Source organism: Watersipora subatra, chromosome 10 (genome assembly GCF_963576615.1).
Source record: "Watersipora subatra chromosome 10, tzWatSuba1.1, whole genome shotgun sequence".
Classification (NCBI taxonomy): domain Eukaryota; kingdom Metazoa; phylum Bryozoa; class Gymnolaemata; order Cheilostomatida; family Watersiporidae; genus Watersipora; species Watersipora subatra.
Window position 1 is genome coordinate 44,662,254 of NC_088717.1, and position 26,919 is coordinate 44,689,172.

Below are 26,919 nucleotides of genomic sequence, written 5' to 3' on the forward strand. Positions count from 1 at the left end.
CTATTTGCAACAGGGTTTCAAGGTCAGTCATGGCTAAAAAGCGACATTTCAGAGCAACTCTCTCTTGCAGTCGGTCATTTCGACAATGACTGTTTTACGGTTTAGGCTTTATAACTGATATCCATGCAGCTTTGTTTTCCGCGTTGTCAGAGCTCCACTGTAGCAAAAATCAATGGGATGATCACGCGTATTGAGGTCTTCATGATATTTCATTGCGCACTAGATTTTACTAACACATACTCTGGTGGTATGTCGTTCATTTCTGTTGTCCAATTATCATTTTATAATCTGTATCTTTTAAAAATGAATAGAGTATGTCATGAATGACAATACTAACCGATGAAGTGTGAGTAATGTAAAAATGTCAAGTTACAAACACAGATATACTGGCCTGAGTGCTGGCACTAATGAAAAGTATATGCCAAACGATTTTGTGCGCGCATTCGAGCCAAAAATCTACATCTGCTGCAATAGCTTCACTCAAGTCAGCTCACAATGTTGCTGTTATAGTTCTTAACTGCAGGACTTGGCTGGGTAATCCGATTTTTGGATTGTTTTTCTTCCAATGTCCTGTGTCACTCCACCAAAACATGTCCTACCTCGAACCATCATGCTTTTCATTTGCTACATACACCCTGCTACATACAGTTTAGGTCCGGCCACACGTAACGAATTATTCGTTCAATCTGACCGAATTCACGAATTTCACAGAATTCACAGATTTATTCGGCAGAATATCACAGAATCGTCTGAGCTCTGCGTGCACACTGAATTCGTCAACAAAACGCTTTTAATTGGCTTACCAATTTTTTTAGCGAGCACGATTCTAGTAGCTTTGACAAGTGGTATAGTCCAAGACATGTACGACAACAGACAATAAAAGTATCACCGCGATATGACTTTATACATATGATGCAACTGCCTATACGCGCTAGAGATAGCGACTGTTTTTCGGACGGAGCTTTTGCTGCATAAAAAAAAATTATTATTGAAAAAGAAACAACTTACAGCTTCTAAAACATCTAAAAGGAAATACTGGATTCACGATGAGAAGTTTCTGCCATGGTGAACCAACGAGAGAGAACCAACAATAGCGCATATAGGCAGTTACATCGTAAGTATATAGTCATATCGCGGTGATACTTTTATTGTGTGTCGTCGTACATGTCTTGGACTATACCACTTGTCAAAGCTACTAGAATCGTGCTCGCTAAAAAAATTGGTAAGCCAATTAAAAGCGTTTCGTTGACGAATTCGGTGTGCATGCACAGCTCAGACGATTCTGTGATATTCTGCCGAATAAATCTGTGAATTCTGTGAAATTCGTGAATTCGGTCAGATTGAACGAATAATTCGTTACGTGTGGCCGGACCTTTTCACTGTACAGGTTAGTTTTGTGTGGCTAGTACATAAATTACTCCTAAATATTGTTCTAAATATAGCTATCCAGTAAGTTAAGCTGGCCAATTTTCTCTGAGGCGGCTAACTAGGCGCGTTAGGCACAGTGACAAGTGCCACTGCCATTGGCAAGTACCTGCAGCACTTGTCGCTTTGTGGACAGAGTGTCGATAATTTCTATCTTCCGCACATTCCAGCTTCATTACTTGCTCTCAGGTCTCCCCTCCCCTCCAACATTCCTAGTCATGGTTTTTTGTTTTCAAGTCGTTTGCTGGGGGCATTCAACATCACCACCCCTTTTCTGAGTCAATAAGAAATTATAGCTATTTGTTTCGCAGATATATTTGCTCAGTTTGTGCATGGTAGCTTGCAATCAGAAGTCGATACCGGTTTGCCCTTAGACTATAATTGAAAAACTTTTCAGGCTGATATAATTATAGCAAGCGTAGAAGATGAATAGATGTTGGACCTTAGTCTATGTAATCTGTAATGAAAGTACATTGTGCAAAGAGTCAAAGTAAAGCTAATGCGTTGCGCTATCTATAGTTACATTGTTTGTTCAGTCATAATACTGCGTAATGGGCAAACAGTGTAAAAAGTGGGCACTTGAAATTCTATGCGCGAGACGACGATATTTGCCTTTTTGTTTGCCTCAAGTAGTAGAGCTTCGACTGCTTGGCTAAGCGATTTTTCTTCTCTACCTCACTCGGTCTACTCTACTTGCCTGTGGTCTCTGACTCAGGATATTATCGCTGCTTGCTGCTGGTAAGACTAACTTCTAGTCAATAGATTTACAAGCTAATCACCTGTTTTGTGCTGGCAGCGCATAATAGGTGCTGCCAGTACAACATGTTAGCGTAGTAGTGGCAACTTATTGCCAATAACGTTCCTTGAGCTACAGAAAGCTGAAATGTTTTGCTGTGTTGCAATGGTACATGATTTGTTTAAATATGAAGAGAAACAAACTAGTTTGGTTGCAATTTATTCATAACATTGGGTATGTTTTAAAGCACTACAGTTGCTCTCTTTAAATTTGACAATTAGACACTGCCACAGAATTTTATGCATGCGTTTGGGGCGCTAATGTAAAATAGTAACAGTAACTTGGTTAGATTGCTAGCAAAATTTCCTTAATGCAAAAAATCTAATTTTTGTACCTAAATATCTATCTCTGACAGGTTTAAACAGGTTCTCCTTGTGAACTAGATGTGGTTAGTCATTTACGGTAAAATCTCAGTTGTAAAAGTTATACAAGGCCTGTAGCATTTCCATATATTTTAGAATGCCAAATGAGGGTCATGTAATTGTGATATCGGCAGTGGATTAGCCTTGAATTTAGACTAGAAACAGCTTTAATTGTAAAATTCTATTTATAGACAGGAGAAGAAACAAGTATAAAACGTTGTGAAGATAAGTTGTTAGTTTTGAAGATTTGGGCATGTTTTTAGCCAATGACTTCTTTATCGCATCGATAGCAGTGACTCTAGCTAGGTTTGTACTTTTTGCTACAAGCATGAATACAAGTTGCAGCATCGGCCGCTCCTACTTTTGCAATCACACTACTTAGTTCACAGTATGCTCTGATACAGCAATGCTAAATGTCCCAAAGGAATGCCTTATAAAAGATATAATACCATAGTTTGTTTAGGGAGATACTTTCTTTGTTTATGCTCCTATATACTTCTTTTTCCTTTTCTTCTCCATCTTTTTAATCGAGTTTCAATTTTCTTTATCTGATGTAGCTTCCTTAACAGTTGTTTTCATCTTTCTTTGTCTTGTTTTATAATATCCATTTGGCCAGTGAGACTGATATAACAAATTTTCAAAAGCTGGATAAACTTTGAAAAGTTCAATCATTTATTCAACTTTGTAAGGATGTTGAAATTCTATAGCATTTAGCTATTACATGAGCTTTATGTAGGGACACTGGTAACTTTTCAATTAGAAATCTATCCATGTTTTTAATCATTGAGTGTTCTTATAGTAACTCCCTTCTCCGCCTATCAAATTTCCTCAATACACTTGAAAACTAATTCTTACGTCAATAATTTATATGACTCTTCTACAAGGACTATGGGAAAATCTACTAGCAATCAATGTCTGCTATTGTAAGTTCAGGGTTTTTAACAAGTATGATGCGTAACACTCTTGTTTTTCCTAAGGATGTAGAAGGCAACTCTCAAATTAGACAAGCTTGCCATAAATGAATAGATGATGATTTGCATTGGACTATCCATTCAAGCATTCACATTTTCAAGTACTGTTTAACATGAAACAGTACTTGAACATTTATGAAACTCTTTCGTGATTGAGAGCTAGATCTTCCGGTCTAAGAACTGATGATTTGAACTACTCATGTAGTCTGGAGGATTATACGTTGGACCTAATCTCACACAACTAACATAGATAATTTTTAAAGAGCATATACTAAACAATGTTCTAATATGAGACTTTGAATAGTTATCTAAGAATGCAGACAATAATTACAAAGAAAATTGTACCCAAAGTTCTATCTATGAATTTTATTTTACGCCTTTTCAGGAGACAATCTTCAACATCTTAGTAGTCTGACATTTTATAATAGACTTGATGAATTATTTTGGATCCTGTTTCTGTAAGTCTTTTTAGGTACAATGCAAACAATTGCCATCATGGTAAGAGTCTCATTTCAAATGAAAAATAACAATTAGCTAATTTGAACAAAAGACTAACAAACTTGTAATTCTTATCTCTGTTATGTGGGTAATTTTTGTTGCTGATGCGGGCACCAAGTTTTTTGCGTACATTGACATTCAGCATGTTGGTTGACATTGCTTCCGGTTAACTATACCAGTTAAGAGCTATTTTCGTGTTATGAAAAGGCTTCTGGAAGCAATAAATCGGCTATAATGGTAGCTCTTTTTTGACTACCAGAACAAAAAACGATCAAATTAACCTACCAATTGATAACTTGGGTGGTCAATGAATTGCCAGCGTAAATGTTATTGTAAGTAACAAGTGCATATAGAGCTTATGAAAAGAACATCGGCTTGTGTAGATGACCACTTTTTTCATTGATGAGTTTTGTTAAAATACTTGTTGTTCCCAGGTTGCCATTGCTGTATTCTGGCTCGCTAGACAAGTCCAGGGATTTTACACTGGTCCTGAATTAGACTTCACCAACTTCACTGCCTTGGTGAATGCCAAGTCTCTTGGTGTCTCATTCAACTCTCCTGTTTTTCACCAACATCAGCACTCCAGCAGCAGTGACTGGACAGAGCCCGAGTCTCTTCACTACAGACATTCTGTTACCAGGTAAGATGAAGGATTGTCTCGTGGAATGTCTAGAGTTGGTCGTTAACTATCGGTCTTGTTAGTTGAGGAGAAAAGCTCAACAATGATAATGTTCGAAGTGTTCATGAAATACTTTAGTTATTATAAGCGCTGCGAGCCTAATGATAAATCGCTCAGAAATCAAAACCTTTATGGATCGATTTGTTGCAGAAACTTTTATAGAGTCAATTGAGCCGCTGTCTCAATTTTACTTCCTCTGAATATTGGGTGAGGCGTCTTGTTGGCAAATATCAAATGACTAGCTACATCAGTACTTGTCAAATACCTTGCAGACAATGGAAATGGATGCTTGCTTTTCACATATTGTAACCATGAATGATAGGATCTGGTAGCCAAGGACACTGGTAGCTGGTAACCAAGGGCACTAGTAGCTGGTAACCTAGGATACTAGTAGCTGGTAACCAAGGACACTATTAGCTGGTAACCAAGGACACTAGTAGCTGGTAATCATGGATACTAGCTGTAGCTGGTAACCATGGACACTGACACCTGCTAAACAACAGCATACATTGAATTTGTTTTTTTATTTCTGGTTGTTTTAGTTGAAAGCTTGAGTTGTTCAAAGCTATGTAAAGCTATATAAAGGGTTGTTATTGAAAAGTTGTGATACAATAACGAAACTAATACTTGGCTATATGTTTATAGATCATGGTCTTAGTATTCCATCGTGCCAGCTATCATGGAACAATGGTCTTTTGTATACAACTTTGTAAATATATATTTTCCTGTCATGCAAGTAATTCCATTTTCAAAAGAAAAATTGGGCAGACATCTCATTTCCATCAAAAATGCCTGGATATATCCGACAGTATCAAATATTACCAGCACCAAAATTGATATTTGAAAAATAGTGGCCAAAAACCTTAATCATTAATGTTTTTTTAAAACCTTAATGATTAAGGTTTTTAAAAACTTAATCATTAAGGTTTTTTACCTTAAAAACCTTATTCCACATCTGAGTTAGTTAGTGCAAACTATTTTTTGTTTTCTATGTAAGGGAGTTGTTCTAAAATGAACTTGTTCCTTAGTCAGTCAGCGCTGGCAAGGCTGCTCGCTGGCAAGGCTGCTTGCAAGCTTTCTAAACTACACAAACACTGCCTGTAACCTCGCTAGGCATTATATAATCTTTTCATTATGTCGATATTTAACTTCTCGCTTCAATAGATGTAAACAGAGACTTTTGTGTTACTCTTTGTCGCTTTCTTGCTTGAGCGATTGTGTTTGCATATTTTAATGAACTGACTTTTGCCTGAGTAAAATTCCTTCACGGTATTTTGTAGTCATAAGTCTTGCAAGAAACAATACACAAAGACAAATTTACCAGTCTATGGTAATGCTTACATTCAGGGTTCTATATCACTCTTTATTTGCATTGGCAATGTCTTTAGCAGAAGCACAACCATTTTTTCAATTATGAATATCATTTATGGTCTAGTACGCAGCAGTGGATTTGCACTCGGTGGAATGTAGCTAACATGTTATGGTCATTTTATGCTAGAAGCTTTGGATCTTGAACATAGGGTAAGTCCTAGCAGCAGCTAGCGAAGGTGGTGTCACATTTAGAGAACAGAGGCTAGCGAAAATGGTATCTCATGTAAAAAGTGGCAGATAGTAAAGGTGGTGTGCCATCTAGGAAATGGCAGCGAGTGAAGCTCCTGTGTCATTTAGAGAATGGCAGCTAGTGAAGCTTGTGTCTTGTCACGTGAATGGCAGCTAGTGAAGGTGGTGTCTCATCTAGGGAATGGAGGGTAGTGAAGGTGGTGTCTCATCCAGGGAATGGAAGGTAGTGAAGGTGGTGTCTCATCCAGGGAATGGAAGGTAGTGAAGTTGGTGTCTCATCCAGGGAATGGAAGGTAGTGAAGGTGGTGTCTCATCCAGGGAATGGAAGGTAGTGAAGGTGGTGTCCCATTTTGGAAATGGCTAGTGAAGGCAGCATCTTGTTAAGGGAATGGCAGCTAGCGAATGTGGTTTTTCTTCAAAAAAGGGCAGCTGGAAAGGATGGCGCTTCATCAGGGGAATGGCAGCTAGTGAAGGTCAGCTAGTGAAGGTCGTGTCTCATCAAAAGAATGGTTGCTTGTGAAGGTGTTGTTTAGTCAAGGGAATAGCAATTAAGTGATTGTGGTCTCATTAAGGGATGGCAGCTAGTGAAGATGGTTTTCCATCAAAAAAGGGCAGCTGAAAAAGTTGGTGTTTCATCAGGGGAATGGCCGCTAGTAAAGGTAGTGTCTCATCAAGAGAATGGCTGCTTCTGAAGGTAGTGTCTAGTCAAGCACTTAGTGAATGTAGTCTCATTAAGGGATGGCATCTAGTGAAGGGGTGTCTCGGTGTGGGAATGGCAGCTAGTGAAGGTGTTATCTTGTTATTGGAATGGCAGCTAGTGAAGGTGGTTTCTCGTTATGAGAATAATGACTAGGTAGAGCAGCATCTTGTTAAGAGAATGGCAGCTAGGGAAGGCGACGTCACGGGATTGCAGCTAGTGTTGATTGTATCTCGTTATGGGAGTAGAAGCTAGTGAAGGTGGTGTCTTGTTATGGGAATAGCAACTCATGAATGTTGCATATTGTTGAGGGAATGGCAGGTAGTAAAAGTGGCATCTTGTCAAGGGAATAGCAGCTAGTGGAGATGTCTAGTCAAGGAAAAGGTACTAGTGAGCATGGTCCCATTAAGGGAATGACAGCTAATGAAGGTGGTGTCTTGTTATGGGAATAGCAGCTAGTGAAGGTGGTGTTTCGCCAAGAGAATAGCAACTATTGAAAATTGTGTCTCGTCAAGGGAACAGGAGCTAGTGAATGTGTTGTCTCGTCAAGGGAACAGGAGCTAGTAAAAGTGGTGTCTCGTCAAGGGAACAGTGGATGGTAAAGGTGCTATCTCGTCAAGAGGACACTAGCTAGTAAAGACATCAACGAGACAGACGAGACATCGGGAAAATGAGACATTTTCCCGATGTCTCGTCAATGAGAATAGCAAATAGCGAAAAGGGTAGCTTGCCTAAAGATTGGTAAATAAAGCATTTTCTCACTGAAAATTTCAGCTTGTGAAGACACTATATTGTAGCTCACAGATCATAGCTGGTGATAGTGTTACCTTTTTCTGAAAAGGCTGCAGAAGTATTGTGGTTTCCCAGTTGACACTGTATACATTTTTAGGTGTTTTGGTCACGTTTTACATACAGTTTCTATGTCAGGGTAATGTTTTGCTTGCATTTCCAATCTCCTTGAACATTATTTTATTATTGTTTAGTGTTGCTAGTATCTGTACCTTCGTGGGTGAGAGTCCGAAATTGATTGACCACTTTATCAAGTCTATTTTGAGCAAATGTCAACATACAAATTTGTCTATCCATATCAGGCATGTTACATGAGTATGTGATAATCTTATGTTAAGAATGTATGGCGGCTTTGATCTGGTCTAGGTTAAAAGATAAACGAGTTATTTTCTCTCATAAGTTTGTAATTATAGTTGAGGCAATTCTCGGGCAAGGCGTGATAAGTTGAGTAAATGTACTTTGTCTCCTATGAGTGGGAAAATTCACCGAATGCAAAATTTCAGAATTTAAATTTGTTTTTTGGGCGCTAATGTAAAATAGTAACAGTAACTTGGTTAAGTTGGTGGCAAAATTTCCTTAATGCAAAAAATCTAATTTTGTGCCCAAATATCTATCTCTAACAAGTTTAAACAGGTTATCCACGTGAACTAGATTTGGTTAGTCATTTATGATAAAATCTCAGTTGCAAAAAGTGTACAAGGCCTGTAGCATTTACATATATTTTAGTGCGCCAAACGGGGTCATGTAATTGTGATACTTGTAGTTGTTTAGCCTTGAATTTAAACTGGAAATAGCTTCAGTTATAAAATTCTATTTATAGACAAGAAAAAAACAAGTATAAAAATTGTGAAGATTTGCTGTCAGTTTTGAAGCTTTGGGCATTTCTTCAGCCAATAACTATTTTACACACATCAAGGGTAATTTTAAAAGTATTTTTTCGTCACTGCCTATCGTTTGGTTTATTATATTTCATCATCAATGTGAATACCATCAGATGTCTCTGCGTCTCTGCGATGAATACTGCGTCTTCAAGAACAGTGTTTAGCTAAAACCTACCTTCTGGAAGACTGGTATTGTCTTTTAGTAACCCTTGAGAGCCTGATTAACATCCAATCCTAGACGTATCTATGCAAACAGAACGATTCAACTTTTGTAATTTGCCACAGATTTTGTATCAGTAGTGTATAGATTGATGTTAGGTCATATTCATGTTCTTTTGGTCTTTAGTCTAATTATCACTTTATAGTAAATAAACTAAGACAATGGAAGCGATAAACATAGGCTCCGTGTTGGATTTGCTGCAAGTGCCCTAAAAACTGCGCATGAAAAAACATTAAAACCTTATCATGGATCCTTTGTTTATCCATAAACTTGGAGTTGTCTGCTACACGCTACTTTCATAAATATGTGACAACATGGGAATCATTAGTCTATCGTTTACACTTGAATGAATACAAAAAAAAACATTTTCAGCATGCCTAAGGCAAGCTTTCTGTATTTTTGGTTAAAACATAGAATGTTTATAAATATTTGGGGCTACAGTTTTTGTTGCTGTTTTTATTTACTTGGGTACCCAATCAAGGCAAAACTACCATAAATCTCTTCAAACCGTTATAGGTATGCCTCAAATATACCCTAGATATACAGCTCCCTAGAAAGCTCTCTTAATCAGCATTCTGAAGAATGGATTTAAAAAATTTAGAAGAGAAAGGGACTAAATTTCTTCTATAAAACTCGTAACTATTCTGTTATTATCTTCTCCTGTTAATGCTCAGTTTTTTCAGAAGACATACTGCTTTTGTTTTACCTTTTATCACCACTTTCTGAACATCGTAATTTACTTGAGGCTATGCATAGCCTCAGATCTCAACTACTCAAGATGTCTACTCTATAATAGAATAATGAATTTTTTATAGTTCCCGAGACTCGACAGACGAGATGAACAGGCGTTCAGTCATGGACAGGAGGGAAGGGCGGTATTCCTCCTCCGACTCTCTGGATGATTATGGTAAGATTTTGGGCTAGTGCTTATTTTTTAAAATTTGTGTTTGAAATTTCTGGAGCACAAATTCTGGAGTAAGATACTATTGTAAATCACTCGGTTATTTCTAGTACAATTAAACCTCTACTTAACGAAGAACTTACACAAGTTTTAATATATTTTATCAGAAAGTATCGGTATTTTTCTATCACTTGTGATTGTTTTTGATGTTTGAGGTGATTCGACTGCCAGGAGTTTCAAGATTAAAATTGATAAAACTTGATCGCTGTTAAAACACGCAGATCAAGTGAAAGTGTCTTTAGGACGTCTATATTTGCAAAGAGACTGACAGAATAGAGACGCACGCGTAACACAATAGAGACCGCAATAGTCGGTATTAACTGTAGCAATGATACCGGCTAGTGATGTCATTTCGGGCCATATTTTTCTTATGAGTGTTGTAATCGCGGTGAAATTTTGTGGATTTTAGTTTGAAACATCCTGGCAGTTGGATCAGCTCAGACATCAACATCACTCGCAAGTAATAAAAATGTCATGTGATCCTTGATAAAATCTACTTAAAGGGTTTTACTGTAGTTGGATGGAGCGCCAGGAGTATTAAACCATGTGATTCCATGCTTCGAATGGGTTCGGAGTTATTTCCACTTTGAATCGTAGAAACTATACACGAACACATTCGACGCCATTTCGCTCCACTAAGTATGTGCAAAAGCATTCGTTGTGAGAGTACCATTTGATGTCATAGAAGCGCTCACAGCTGATGGATTCGAGTTGAGAATACTAGGCAAAGGTCTTCCCAGTGGAGATAAACAAAGTTAGCGTGACTAGTTGACTGTGTATGAATTGAAAGGTGAGAGTGACTTGAAAGCATGTCCACTCTAGCAAGTTTTGTTCTGAGAGATACATCGAGAATCTTGGAAAGATCTATATAGTGCAACTCTGATTCGTTGAAATGGTAGTTTGCATTCGTCAGCAGAGGACAACTCCGAACCTATTACAAGCATGGAAACTAATTGTAAAACAATAACAGTTTCTGTACATAATTATGGCATCCCTTAGCCTATATATTATGCAAAAATTTTATGACTCATATCCAAGTATTCCTTAACTGCAAATCTTGCTAGCTCCATATTATATTGTATTATTATACTATATTATACTTAATTATCATTTGATGATCGCACTTTACATTGTTGTTCAGCGAAAAAACACAAACCGAGGAAAAATGGTTTCGGTAAGATTGGTTGCTGAGCTTCTCCTACGCTTGTGATCTGATTGACAATGTTAGATGGACTAGAGCCACTAGACCATTATATCGTTTGCTCGTGGTTGTTTGGCATGCAGGGTGCGGCGTTTGTCTCGTGTAGCTCTATCTCTATGACGATTTCTCTTTTTTATGTCGTGCTCATACTTGTAGTGGTATTATAATTTCTTTAAGCGCAAACAGACATTCCTGTGTTGGTTTTGCTTTTTACCCTCTCATTTACTATCTTTCAAGTTTTTCTTGACTTCTCTCAGCCTTGACCTTCATCTCTATCCCATATTATAGTTTCGCGTGACATTCTAACTCCTTGCCACCTCTTGACTACTCGGGGAACGATGATTCTTCAAATTTTCAAACCTCATTTTTTACATTCTTTCACCTACGCGCTTGAATTAATCTCAAGAGCAAACATTACTGTTAAAAGTCTCTTTATCGCTCGCAGTCAGCCCGACTTCATTGCTGATAGCCAGTGTGTGTGTAAGATATGTGTTTGTCTTAGCTAGATACATCACAGCCATTCTGTAGGGCTTGTGAAAGTGGCCTTCTTTTATGTTTGCTATGCATTTTTGATTGCCTAAACATGTTACCAGTTGGCGGTTCGCTCCAACTGAAGCCTGGAAGTCAGCAATTGTGGTGTTTTGGTTAACAGTCCGGTAGGTCACCGGTTCAAGCCCTGCTACGGGATGTCAAAAAGGGCATAAAGTCTTAACTTGCTGTTTTTGGCAAATATAGTTTTCCAACATTGTGCTGAAACATGGAAGCGGCATTTCAAAAACTGCTCTACCCCAGAGCCATAACCACATGTCAATATATTCGTCAGACAAAAAATACAAATCCAAGTTCTATAAATCTACAACCATTACCAGTGTAAGAATCGAAATAAAGCTTTCCTTTCTCTTGCAATTCTCTAAATGGCTTTAAATGAAAGCTACACTGAGTGTAATAACAGAGGCGTTTTATTGTTTTTGAGTTCAACAGTGTGTTTAAACAATAAGCAGCTTATATTTTCAGCAGGAGTTGTCTTCTCAGAAATACGGTAGCAGGCGGTAGAGCATAGTAGTACACGTAACCGCTAGGTTTTAACACGGGGGTTTTTATTAAACACAAATTTATGAATTTGCTCAGATGAATGTCTAAAAGAATGTTTGAAGAGTTGTGCACACCTGTCTGTTGCATAAACTCTGATTAATACAGACGCTAGCTGTAGTCATTGTATGAGGTGGTTTAACCGTGGTGTATGAATGAGACTCATGACGAAAAAATTAGTTGCACTAGACTGCAGGGTTATGAGAATGTAATTAACTGAGACTTATTACCCAAAATATCATCATTTAGATGAAAAACAGCACTATTTAACTATCAGTTATTTTGCCTTTTCAACGGTTTTAATATTTAGTGAGTGACTGCAGAACATGTGAATGAAGAGCTGCAGGCTTCTTTGCTATTCAGCACAAGATTAAATTAGATTCATGCGTGAAGCAGTCTTTCAAAAAATTTACTTTCAAACCCTAGACATCATTTCAATCACATTATATGAACATGCATACAACCTGTAACAATTATTTTGAACCTATTGCTAGCTCCTTTAGCAGTTTTCTTCTTAATATCCAGTCTCTTTACCAAGAAAAGTATTTTAGACGCTATATGATAGACCATTTATCTGATATTGTTGGCTAACTGTCTTTTTTTAATCGTATGATTCTTGTAGGCATAATCTGGAAAACAGTTCTGTTTGGAATAAAATTATTGCCTATAACATAATATATATTACTTTATTGGCAATAATATATATATATATATACATATATATATATATATTCACTTGGCCTGGGTGCCGAACTGTTACAAACTACATAATAATAGTCTTGTTTTTATACATTTCAACCATTTTAGAGCGAGCTAGTTCACAGAGCTGTCTAATTGGTCTGAGGCGCACGAGTTCGACTCAACCAGCTATAGACCCTCTCCAGTTTGTAGCCTCAAAGCCTGCTATCAACCTCGCTCTCACAGCAGAAAAACAACTTGAACTCGTGCGAGACACGAAGCTGAGAAGAGGAAGTGAGACAAAGGACGAAGTTGAATGGCAAGTCGTAAGTATCCTTTTTTCTGTATCCGCTCTGATGTGTCTATAGCTTTTGCTTTTTACTACAATTTGTCTATAATTTTTGCTACAATTTGTGTCTATACCATTTGCTTTTTGCTTTTTCGAACTGTAGTAAATTTTGTAACACATGTGTAATACAAAGGCACTTGATGGTTGGCAAAATCCGTAACATATCGTAAAAAGATCTAGTATAAGAATTCTATGCATAGACAGTATTGTTAGATATGACCAGAGGGTATATCAGTTAACTGCCAACAACAGTCGATTGTGTCACAATATTCACCATGTCTTTGCTCAACTGATTTTCAACCAGATAGTCTCTGAAATATTTTCTATATATTAAATCATTTTAAATTAGCTTTAACTATTTCTATTCCATTTTGCAATGGATGTAGTTTCTTGCACCTGATTCTGTAAACAGACACAGTAGCTTGGATAAAATCAGATTTTACCAGATCTTGAAGACTAATGTCTTGCTAACTTTTAGATGGTGGCTTTCCGTATTTTACCTTCTTTGTTTTACTTCCTTCAATTCCATTTTTAAATCCTATGCCTTTTTAATTCATTATATTTGTATTGTTACATTAAAATTTTATCAGTGAATTGCGAGCATGTTTATGTATTTTAAGAGTTGTTTACCCCTGTAACATTGAGTAAGCAACTCATTAATGAAAAAAATTGTTTGCAGCAAGCTGAATGCATTGATACGGTTTGTTATTTATCTTTGCACAATATGTAGACACTCATCCACTTTTAACCACGCACACCTTTCTTTATATAACACAACATTATTTATCAGGTAACACTTCTTTATTCTAACTATTTCTAGGAGGATGAGTCATGGAAATCGGTTAGTATGTGACTGAGTGAATCTCTTGTAGTAGTAATTACATTCTTCCTTTTTGGTTATTTAGTCTCTCATATACTCTGGGTCACTGTGTGCTGTGCGGTTCACCTATTGCTCAACCGTGTGCCACTGGCTCACATTCTAATACGAATGCTGTATAATGCACTACACGCGTATTATGTCTGACTAATTACTATGCCAATCGCGCTACGTCATGCACTACATCATGCACTACATGGTACACTCTCTAGTAGTGAACTAGTGTAGAAAACATCATTGCATAAAGCAAGAAATACGAGCGCATAATGCATTATTAAGGCTTAGCATTGCATTATGCACTACATAGTGCACTAGGATATGCACTACATCATACACTTTGTAGTAGTGACTAGTGTGCTAAAATGTAGTGTGTTATGTTGTGTAGTGCACTATGCACTACATCATGCATCACATAGTGCAATATGCAGTACAATGAGTTGTTTTGCATACTGCTCTGTTGAGTAATGCGTAGTGTCGCAAATCGCATTATATTGGACACTAGAATGAAGTACATTTTGTTGCCGCGGGAACTTCTACAGCATTTCATGTCATAAATCTTCACCACACTTAAATTGCTGTCCAAATTGTGCTCACGATATTCTGACTTCCAGTTTCTCATTCCTTATTCTTGTTTTTTGTGCAAAACCTGAGTTAGTTTCAACCGCATAGTCAGATGCATTGATTATAGTTGAACACATTGGAAAAGGTTCAATGATGCGTTAATCTATACAAATTTTCTAAAATTTTATAACCAATATTTGCGAAGCTCGTGTTTTGCACAATTAAACATCAAATTCTTTGGACAGTACTTGGCTGCTCCCTAATTGTTGTCTTTAGTCAGCTGTGGGGGCTGACTGCGTTGTGTTTCTAAAGGTAAACCATTTCATTTTTATAATTTCAACTTTCAGCAAGTGAAGCAATAAATGCTTGATTTCTTATAACTTTGACAGATGCCTGTCTGTACAAGGTTTCTAATAATGTACTTTTATTCAACTAGTTTTTAACATTATCAATGAATTGTTCATAATTCGTATGCATGTTAGTTTCAAATCGTGAAAAGTGCAGTACCTTTTATACTCTACTGTAGCTAATATAATATCGGTTTAAAGTGTATAAAAAATGTTGTTATTAATGGTTATAGGCGGTAGATTGTTCTATTGGTCAAATCTCAAAGTTTTCTTTTATAGTTATGCATCGAGATTGGCTTTAAAATCAATGTTTCTGTATTTTATTCAATCACAAGTTAGAAAATTTTGCTTGTGATCAGTATATAGAGGTTTTACATGTGCTTGACTTGTATTTATGTAGTTTCTCTGATAGTTGCAATTTAACAATGTTCACAGTCAACAGTGGGCTTTCATACACTCTCTATCATTGCCAGCTGTGATATTTTTAACTAGAACCGCTAAAACTAATGAAGGGAGGTGTAATATACTTATCCCAAACAGTAGTTGTCCCCTCTCTAGTTTCCTTCCTATTGTTAATTGTCTTTCTGCGTTTGCTGTCTTCTTTTAATGTTACATTACAAATTTCACCTGTGCCTTTGATTCTCTTTTTACCTGCAGTTGTTAGACCTTCAATCTGTAGCTGTAGACCCTCTTCTGCGTAAAACCAGCCATCTCTAAATAGTAACATCGTAACCATGTGGTAGACTGCTTTTACAACCTGTTTTAATTTACGGGTCTGCAATTGTGATATGACTGCTTAGAACTGAGTATGTGATATTTGTAACAGATAAATCTTTATACTCGTAACATTAGGGCCGGTTTTTCTGATCGACGCTAAGGTTTGCCTTTAACATTTTTTAGTCATGCAAAAACATTTAAGAGTTGTAATTGCAGTGAAAGCTAAAGTAGCCATGTCGTGATAGCATCTTACAAGTGTTGTTAGGACTTCTCTAGCACAATTCTAAATGTTTAGTACTTTGGGTTGCTTTCCCTTGATGTTGTATATTAATTATAAGGCTAAGTTGAAGCGCTAAGAATGAACATCATCCCACGACCAAACAAGAGTGAAGCGATTGATTGGGAGATTTATGATAAATGCACATGTGCACACAACTCCCGAAAAATTATCCGTTAACGGCTGTCACCAAACCCTTGCAATGAAATCCTATCAACAAATTTAACATTTTTCAGTAAAGTCGTTTAAGTATAATAATGATACAAAACGCATATAAACCTATTTAAATATGTTACCAAGCCTTTGAAAGGTTACCGCAAATTCCTAAAACTAACCCATCTGATCGGATTATACATAAATAGACAGATTTATTAGGACGAAAATCGTCATAAAACGCTTGAAAAGCTTGGTTTAATAAAATTTAAGACCGGAAATTGAAACGCCGAAGAACAGAGAATAGAACGATAAAGTCTTGCGCATATCACGAAAAAAAACGTGCACTTTTCACCAGTCTATAGCATTGTTCCCAAGGTTTCGGCAATTAACATAGGAGTACAGAAATCATTTCATTCTTGTCGATTTCAATTTTTTCATTTTCAATTTCATTTGCCGACACATTTGAGTACTTTCGTATTCCAACTGATGTCCAACGAAGTATATGTAAATGAAATGACGATGATATTTTTTAACAGTTCTTATGAGATTATTACAATAATTTATTATAAGTTTGGATGACTACAGAACAATGACTACGTAGTACAGATTTTCTAAAAATCTAACGCAGTGTATGTAACCTAAAGGGAAAGACGATGATATTTTTTTCTAACGGTTCTAATGAGATTATTACAATAATTAATTATAGGTTTGGATGACTACAGCACAATAGCTACGTAGTACAGATTTTCTAAAAATCTATATCAGTGCATTTTACTTCTAATATTGGCCGATATTGCATTTCTCTTTTTGCAGGAAGAGAGATATAAACATATAATCTTTTCCTTTCATTATTGCTATTTGTTGTATATAATAACACCCATACCCAGTACATTACAACTACCATTGCAGTTATCCTATTTGACTGCTAATATTGCATTTCTCAACCATCAGTACCCTTTCTTTTTTCCAATATCACTTTGGTCGTGGGCGGTATGACAATGGAATTTCTAGTATTAAAATGATTTCTTCACTCTGCAAAGTTATGCTTAATTGTTTTATGGATGTTGATGATAAAATTGTTGATAGTTCATTTTTGAATATAAACATGGTGAAAATGGACCTGCTATATGTCGGTTGTTAGTGCTATAAATAGCTAAGACAATGCATTTATAGATTTTATTAAACGAGTTTGTGTTGAGTTAATAATAACAAGTATGATCTAGAATGGATATCAGCAGATTTAATGATCAGTGGTAGCAGGCTGTAAGATGGCTGCATATGTTCTAAATAGATGTTGCGTTGGCAAGTGTCATTACTAAAATATATGGTAGCAGATGTCACAGGGAGGTTTCGTGATGACTCATATTGTCAGGTGTCATTAGCTAAGGGTATTGTAATGTCTTTTGTAAGCCTCGCCATAATAAATACCATGAGGGGACTTCGTGGTAGCAGGTGTCATTGACAGTACTTGTGAGCTCTTTGTGGCAGGTGTCATTGACATTACCTGCAGACTTTTGGTAGCAGGTGCCATTGACATTTCTAGTTGGCACTTTGTAGCAGGTGTCATTCACATTACTAGCGGGCACATTTGTGGAAGGTGTCATGGACATCACTAGCGAACGCTGTGATGGCATGTGTTCAACATCGGCATGTATTTTCAGGACTTGAGTAGTTGGAAGCAGCGTAGGAAAAGTAGCAGAAAGTCAGGAGTTATCCTCCCTGAAAGAGAGGCTAACGAGCTGCAAACTGATAACTATATGCAATTTGAAAAGTAAGTACATTTAATTTATAAACCTACCATCATTCAGCTTGCTGACTTTAGCTCAAACCCAGTTGAGGTTATATTTAGTTTTTCTTTGAAATTTTCAGCTTGTGTTTATGTGCATTTTAATACGCAGGGCCCACACCGATTCAAGTGAGAAAAAAGAGACGAGAGACAGTCATGGCTACTCACTCTCTCAGTCCTCTCAATCATATGATGATGATGAAGCTTTCTACTCCCCATCAGCACATCAGGTCAAGGCTACAACCGCTTATCCTTCTGTCTTCGGCAGCCTTGAAAACATTTCTAGTGTTGAAAAGGGTGCAGTTAAATCAACTAGCTACAAAAAGTTGTATGTCCCCCAGGGCTACTCTGCTCCGCGTAGGCATACGGTCGCCTTGAGTGGCCAGGGGTTTAGCTTTGCTCCGAAAGCTGACCTTCCAAAAAACCAACCTGTAGTTGATAGCTCAGTTGTTGATGGGAGGGCCCCACAAGGCCCCGTGTCTACTAGTGATAGCTCAACTATTCTCCGTGTGTCTGCTGTTGATCCACCAAGTGATTGTGAACCAATTTCAGTTCATTTAGTACAGACGTTTGGATTGAAACAGCCCAAGTCATGGAAAGCTGTTTCCGCTCCAAAAGGAAATTCAGTTATGGCAAGTCAGATCATTGGCTTAAATAAACGCCTCGCCTTACTCACATATCAAGTATCTAGGAGTTGTCTCCTCATTTTACTGTTCTTATGGAAGACAACTCTCAGAGACTAACAATTCACTCACTCTTGCCATCTACACTGACAGCTTCTAACCGCATTGGATTTTAGTTGATACTACTTGCTGGTTTTCTTGAGTTCTTTTGGCCTAGACTGTATTAGCCTTGTTTTTGGTAACTCTCCCCACTCTAGTCAATGAGCATTAATTTATTCTGTTTTTCCATCATGACTTGACAATTCTTTCATCAACCTAGTCGTCCTATTCTACGGTGAGGAACTGCTGGGGTGGATATAACTGACAAAGATTCTTGTTCATACATTCTTTTCATGTAGCGCTGGGCACGAGTACTTCTTGGCCAACGAGTTTATACTCGTCCCCTTCTGTTCGAGTTTTTCGAGTATCGAGTAGATGGTAGTGCTTGGCACGAGTACTTATGGCCAACGGGTTTTCGGGTATCGGGTTTGTTGATACGGGTTTTATGTTTTAAATTTCCAAACATCAGACATATTTTAAAATTTACAATGCATTTATAATTCTATTCAATTTATTTATTGTTTTTTACTATTTTCTAACGACTGATATTCGTGCTCGCAGCATTAACCCTTTGAAGTTTGAACCCTAACAGTCAGTTTTCAGGCATGGCGTAGGGTAACTCAGAATCTTTATCGACCAGAATTCTGGCATTCACATGGCTTTGTTTACAAAAGCCGTTTCTAAGTAACAGCGTAAATCAATCAAATTAATTTTTGCACAAGATATTAGACCAGAATTTTACTTCCATTTGTAACAGTTTTCAAATACCTTTACCTACTTCCTTCGTTTTAATAACAAACTTTATTTGAACGATATCGTGAAAAAATTGACACGGCTCGTTTGTTGGTAGGTCATGAATGATTGTGATGCAAATAAAGAACTTTATAATACCAATTATAAGTTCCCAGTATATTTTGAGTCGTAAAATAATGATGAACGTGTGCTCAATGGGTATGATGCTATTGTAAATGTTTTACGAGTTTTTTGAAATCGTACCAACTTTTATAGTTTCAGCCCGAATAATGATAAAGTACTGTTTTTTCTGTTTGATGACATCTGCTGTGAGTTGTCTGACTTTTTTTACTAGGGATTTACCAAATATCATTGTATCATGAGCACGTTCAGATATATAATAAAAGTTTAAAAACTTTGGATCGTTGGACACATTGACCAGAGTTACTAACACGCAATGACACATAAGGCCAGTGTTTAAAGGGTTAACAGGCCGGTTATCAAACATTGTTTATAGAGCAGGGCGCAATAGACCAAGTTTTTGTCCACTCTACTCGACGGATCCATGTAACAAAACCTGAACTCGCAAGTCAAAACCCGAACCCGCAATATCGAAATGCTTAAAATCTCTATTACCCGAGACTCGAGAGAAGCTAAACCCGCGAGTTCAACGAGTTTCATTACCCGTGCCCAGCACTATTTTCGTGTCTTCACTAAGCTTCAGAACACATCGTCAATGCAAAATAGTGTTTATGCTAACACTATATAAACAATAACTTTTTTTAATTTATGCTTCAATTAACATGCTTTACATGCGATTAGTTTTAGGGAAACCTCTTCATGTTAAAGTCCTCCACATTCATTAGCCAATTTCTGAGCTAATGTTCATTGTATTTGTATCTAACATAGAATTCCGTGACCGCTTCTCTTGTAGATCAAGCATGTATGTATGACGTCAAAAGTATCTACGATATCTTTTGTCATATGAATTTGCAATTGAAATTTGAATTCAATTATTTGCTGGTCGAATTCAAAGTTTGTAGCACTATTGTTTTCAATAAAACCTACTCTGAGTAAGATGAATTACGCTATTTGTGTTTTTGTTTAAAGTCCATTTTTGGTTGTTATATAACAGTTGAAGATATGTAGATAGGGATGTCTACTTTGCACGCTGATGTTACTGTGTTGCTAATGGTTCATTTGTAACTCGTTATTGTAGAAGTCAAGCTCAGACATGAGCTCTCCAAGGGATGAGACACCTGAAAGTACACGAGAATTCAAACCATATCCTAGTGGTGAGTATTCTCTCGATCTCATGCAAGTGTTAAATCTTACATTGTATCATACGTAGCAATTATTCTATATGTATTTGTTCCTTATCATAGCAGTTGTTTATTCCATATTATAGACGGTGTTTATTCCATCTTATAGAAGGTGTTTATTCCATATTATAGAAGGTGTCTATTCCTTATTATAGAATGTGTTTATTCCTTATTATAGAAGGTGTTTATTCCATATTATAGAAGGTGTTTATTCCTTGTTATAGAAGGTGTCTATTCCAATTACAAGTGTTCATTCGTTATCATAGGAAATTTTTTTCCATATTATAGAAGGTGTTTATTGTCTATTATAACAAATTTTTTTTTGTTATAGCAAATATTTATTCTTTATGATAGTATATCCTTTTTTGTAGAAGGTTTTTTCTTATTAATGTAAACAACAGGTTTTCTTTTCTCTTATACCAGGTAGTTCACTATTACAGTAGGCCTTTATTACCTATCATAGCAGGTATTTTATCCTTATAAAGCAGGAGCTTATTGTTTGGATCAGTTTCATTCCAATTATAGGTATTTTCATAGCAGGATTTCTAGCAGTTATGTGTTTTCTGCGAAACCTTGCTACTTCTTGTAGCTGCCATTTGTTTCATTAACAAGGTGTTAAACAGATTTGAGGAAACAAACATTTGAGTGTTTTCATTGAAGCGACTAGACAGATATACCATTAGTTTCTATGTTGTAGATTCAAGCCCAGTTGTGGAAGTTATAGAGAGAGCGACAATCAAACCAGTAGAATCTACTAGCACAGCACTCATGGTAAGGTTGCTGGTGTTCCTCCTTTTGTTCCTTATCTTCACGTCAAGTCGTCTGGCAGCATTTGTTGTAGATTCTAGCTAAAAATTACTGTATGTTCCGCAATAATGTAGTGAGAAATTTTTGCTGAAATAATCGGTGTGATGCAGTGATTGGATGACTGTTTGTTCAGTTATGAAGTTCATGTGGCTGCAGGGTAAAGGCAAACACAGGCTCACTTTGGTTACCAATCCTGGCAGCGATGATGGTTTTGGTTTCACAATAAAAGGAGGTAAAGACAAATGCCAGCCTATAGTTGTAGAGTCTATCAGCAATGGTAAGTTTCCCTGCATTCTGTGTCCATACTTTTATTGATTTGGCTTGCTACTAGTTTGTACCTTTTTGAATAGAGTTGTTAAAAGGAAACGTGAGTATTTTTGTGTGGATTTTGGAAATTACTTTTTTTACGAAATTTTAAAATGTCTGTATAGCTCCTATCGCTGTCTGCATAGTTTTATTATTTCAGTTACACCAAATATTGACATTCACAAAGCTTTTTGCAAATCTGTTTACATTGTATCAGACATTTTCCGACACTATCAAATGAATGTGTGCAGAATGGTATTTAGTTGGTGGTGAGCTGTTTGTTACAGTGCCTATAGGTTGGCCATACAGCAGCCAATGCGATGCTTTTGACATCGAAAGTTTTTGACATCAAAAGTTTTGGATGGAACAACCAGCCGAATTCATCGAAACATTAAAGCTCGCTATCAAATGACATTGGCTATGCTCAATTTCGTTCTGCTTGCAATGATTGAACAACATATAATTAGCGAATCCAACGTTCACTTTATTTCAATTATGCTGTTAAGTAGTAAATGCAATAAGCATGTCATGGTTGATGACCTACCGCTCTCACAAGTTTGCTGAAAAATCAAATGATGTAAATAAAATTGCTTACCAATAGGACTAGAAATTGCTGGAAATTTCCCGAATCCGGTTCGGGCTCGTATAACCACTTGCTACAAACTTTGCTTTCTTTGACTGAGATTTGCGTTTGCTCAAGTCTTCACTTCAAGCTTTAGCCTTTTCTTATTGTCTCACGTAAGAACCCTGCTGCATAGGTACATGTCATAAAGTTGCTGCTACATGGCAATGAGTTATTCATGCTAGTTAACATGTTGCAGACTCTGTAGCCGACAAAATCGGGTTGTTGGAGGGAGATGAAGTTCTAGAAATCAATGATGAGGTTGTGACGGATAGGAACCGAGGCTATTGCATGCTTCTCATAAATGGTTCGCTTCAAGGCAATGGTAAACTTGAGCTCTACATCAAAAGAGACAACAATAAAGGTATGACACTCATACTGTGGATTATACCATGTCCAGCATTAAGTTATATATAACAACAGGTAACAGTTGGGACAACGTGCTCTTGGCTTACGTTTCATAATTGTTGTGCTAAAAATGGAATGCAATTTTGGTTTTTAAAAAATTTCATAAATTTTTCTTCACGTTGTTGAACAGTGAAATAGCATGATGAGGAAAAGTCCTGACCTTTTTAAATATCATGTGACCACCGTGTTGTTTATGCTAGGCAGATATATTCAAGGTTTATTATGTTACATGAATACAAGAGAAACCTTTAATTAAATAAGCTTACATGTTAGGGAAGCCTGTCCGTAGTTTTATCTCCATACATACTTGTTACATGTTGGTTCAGTGTGTTGTATAGCTATCTACAGCTATTAATTTTTCTTGCTTCTTCTATAGTGTGTGCTGAGTTGGTCCTTTACAACCAATTGATGATAACAATCATTTAAATGGTTTTATTATCTTTTAATCTTAACTGTTATTTAAAATTCCTTAAATTTAAATTCTTAAATTTTTTTTACATTTTAAAAATTTAAAATTCTAGTACATTTTCAAATGCTAAAGTCGATCACATAATTTGATTTTTTAATAGCTGTTCATATCTTTATTCATGTTTAATGTATTTTTAACAAAGTTATATACTTTACAAAGTTATGTAACCCTATCTGCCTGCTAGTATTGTGAAGTGTGCTTTAAGGTGGTACAAGTATAAATTTGGTGCTACGGTTCTTTGAATGCTGAGTACTATTATGCGGTTACAACTATATGAAAAGTGCTATGATTTTAAGCATGCACCTTAGTAGCCGATAGCTAGCGAGTCATGTACTGCAATGATAATATGGGTATGATAATAGTGGACCATGAACCGTGGTCACTCCATGACTAGCTACCCTCTTGTCTGAAGGGTCATCTGAAATGACACTTCTTATGCTTCAAATCAGATTAAATCATTCGTATGGTAGCAGAAAAGATGCTTGTGTTAGTCACATTCTTCATAGCTGGTGTTGTGTTGAATAAATTTGAGTTTTGCAAGCTGGTATTTTAAAGATATTATAATCTGATTTATGCTGATACAAAGAAATGAAAATAACACGTTTTATTTGGATTTAAACAACTCAAACATAGCCTCTACCCTAAATGGAAAGTGATTAAAATTTGTCAATTGAATTCGAAATCAATTAAATTGAGTTGAATTAACAATTCAACAGTTAATTGAAGATAGTTTTAGGATTGTAGGAATGCTATTTGAATGATCTGACATGAACTAGTCAAACAGCAAGAACGAGACTATGAGTGGACATTGTTAGTAATAACTTTCACTGTCTTCAGAGACAAGGCACGGCACAGTGGATACATATTTGATGGCAGAGCAAACAAATTCATTTACAGAATAATTTAAATAATAAAGTTAGCTGAGATCAAGCGTTAAAAGTCAAATTTTTAGATTAATATAATATTGGAATTTAGTAGTATTTTAAATTTTAAAATTAAAAATACTATTAAACTAAATTCTACAAATGTTAACTTTTGAAAATTTAAATACTACTAAAATATTATTAGTTTTTATTACACAATATAATAATACCTGAGAAATGTTAAATCATATAAATAAGAATCATCACTCCAAACAAAGTGATTGCTGTCTGATTGCCCAGTTGTGAAAGGTCAGAGGAACAAGTTTTTTTAATGTAGGCAGAACTTAGTCGTAAAACTAAGTTAAATTTAATGTGCATGCTTATAGGTTGGATGGAAAAGCGACGTAAGTGTGCGGGCTGGGTGAAATCACAGGGGGAGGCTCATTACCCATTAGTATCTGTTATACCTGATTGGCTCAATTTATTATTGTCAACGATTCTATCTTGTCTTTTATTTTCATAGTTTCCGACCTGCTTTTTTGGTGGCTCACAGGCTAGAAACTTGCTGGCTCTTTGCTACGGGCTTCATCAGATTGCTGGGACTTTCTAGTTAGATATTGCAAATACTTCTTATTATAAATTCATTCCCTATATGACTGTTTAGTTCCAACAGCAGCTAGAGAGCGTAAGCAAACATCTGTTACGGCACCAAAGAATATACTTGACATTTATGCTAGTATGGAGCCAGAGAAAGAACACAAAATCACACAAGAGGTAAACTTGGCGAATGCAGTATAAATTGTATTCTTTGCTGAAATTGACATTTTAAAACCTAATTAGGAATATGCAATATTTGCAAACTCTACGGTCTAAAATTTAAATTTTTTGAACTTTAATGACATTCATCAGAATAAAAAGGATTAATCAGCAATTTTCAATATAACGCATGTAGTGTTTGCTGATGCTAGCTGTGCGTGACAGGACTCTCTTTGCTATTGCTTATCCAGTTAGGCTGAACAGTGATACAGTGTTTTACGAAATAAACTGGTAAAATAATTTACAACAATGTTACTCATTGTGAATTTAGTCGTTAACCATAAATTATATATTAAATTAATCATCATTTTTGTCCTGATTTAAAATATGTAAACCAAGCAGTTGTAAAATTGTATTTTTGAATGATCATATAGGCTAAATTCTTAACATTTCATTTTTAATGGTCGAAGATAACAATCTGTACAGATATGATCACATCACATACATTTTTATTTGCTTATTTCAAGTCATATAATTTGAACTCTGAACAAAATTAAAGTTTAAATTTTAGAAACAATGAATCATATCATGAAGCCTGGTGATAAGTAATCCAATCATTTTTATCTTATTGGTTCGAAAAACTGAATCTAATCAGATTTGGGTGCATCCTGCGAATTATTTGATTAAATATTCAGAATCTTGACAAGATTTTGAATTTAGTGGGATATAATTTATGTTTAATTACTAGCAACAAAGATGGCTACAGCAAATTATAAATAAGTTTGAGCAATTTGATCAATGAACAAATTGAGTCCAGTTTATTGGTTTAGCCGAGACTGGGGTCCAGTTTATTGGTTTAGCCGAGACTGGGGTCCAGTTTATTGGTTTAGCCGAGACTGGGGTCCAGTTTATTGGTTTAGCCGAGACTGGGGTCCAGTTTATTGGTTTAGCCGAGACTGGGGTCCAGTTTATTGGTTTAGCCGAGACTGGGGTCCAGTTTATTGGTTTAGCCGAGACTGGGGTCCAGTTTATTGGTTTAGCCGAGACTGGGGTCCAGTTTATTGGTTTAGCCGAGACTGGGGTCCAGTTTATTGGTTTAGCCGAGACTGGGGTCCAGTTTATTGGTTTAGCCGAGACTGGGGTCCAGTTTATTGGTTTAGCCGAGACTGGGGTCCAGTTTATTGGTTTAGCCGAGACTGGTGTCCAGTTTATTGGTTTAGCCGAGACTGGTGTCTAGTTTATTGGTTTAGCCGAGACTGGGGTCTAGTTTATTGGTTTAGCCGAGACTGGGGTCTAGTTTATTGGTTTAGCCGAGACTGGGGTCCAGTTTATTGGTTTAGCCGAGACTGGGGTCCAGTTTATTGGTTTAGCCGAGACTGGGGTCCAGTTTATTGGTTTAGCCGAGACTGGGGTCCAGTTTATTGGTTTAGCCGAGACTGGGGTCCAGTTTATTGGTTTAGCCGAGACTGGGGTCTAGTTTATTGGTTTAGCCGAGACTGGGGTCCAGTTTATTGGTTTAGCCGAGACTGGGGTCCAGTTTATTGGTTTAGCCGAGACTGGTGTCCAGTTTATTGGTTTAGCCGAGACTGGGGTCTAGTTTATTGGTTTAGCCGAGACTGGGGTCCAGTTTATTGGTTTAGCCGAGACTGGGGTCTAGTTTATTGGTTTAGCCGAGACTGGTGTCCAGTTTATTGGTTTAGCCGAGACTGGGGTCCAGTTTATTGGTTTAGCCGAGACTGGGGTCCAGTTTATTGGTTTAGCCGAGACTGGAGTCCAGTTTATTGGTTTAGCCGAGACTGGGGTCCAGTTTATTGGTTTAGCCGAGACTGGGGTCCAGTTTATTGGTTTAGCCGAGACTGGGGTCCAGTTTATTGGTTTAGCCGAGACTGGGGTCCAGTTTATTGGTTTAGCCGAGACTGGGGTCCAGTTTATTGGTTTAGCCGAGACTGGAGTCCAGTTTATTGGTTTAGCCGAGACTGGGGTCCAGTTTATTGGTTTAGCCAAGACTGGGGTCCAGTTTATTTTGCACACAACT

The 26,919-nt window shown here is 36.8% G+C and overlaps 1 protein-coding gene across 1 annotated transcript in view; it reads left to right on the forward strand.

Annotated features, from left to right (window-relative positions):
* The window catches only part of LOC137407122 (LIM domain only protein 7-like), a 98,144-nt gene that overhangs the window by 33,639 nt on the left and 37,586 nt on the right, over positions 1-26,919 (forward strand). The window contains exons 6-16 of the mRNA XM_068093722.1: positions 4,487-4,692; positions 9,694-9,785; positions 12,937-13,133; positions 17,753-17,862; positions 17,990-18,107; positions 20,551-20,626; positions 21,351-21,424; positions 21,617-21,737; positions 22,588-22,752; positions 24,515-24,532; positions 24,793-24,902. Of these exons, the coding sequence (XP_067949823.1) occupies positions 4,487-4,692; positions 9,694-9,785; positions 12,937-13,133; positions 17,753-17,862; positions 17,990-18,107; positions 20,551-20,626; positions 21,351-21,424; positions 21,617-21,737; positions 22,588-22,752; positions 24,515-24,532; positions 24,793-24,902 (1,287 nt within the window). The remainder of the gene's footprint in view (positions 1-4,486; positions 4,693-9,693; positions 9,786-12,936; positions 13,134-17,752; positions 17,863-17,989; positions 18,108-20,550; positions 20,627-21,350; positions 21,425-21,616; positions 21,738-22,587; positions 22,753-24,514; positions 24,533-24,792; positions 24,903-26,919) is intronic.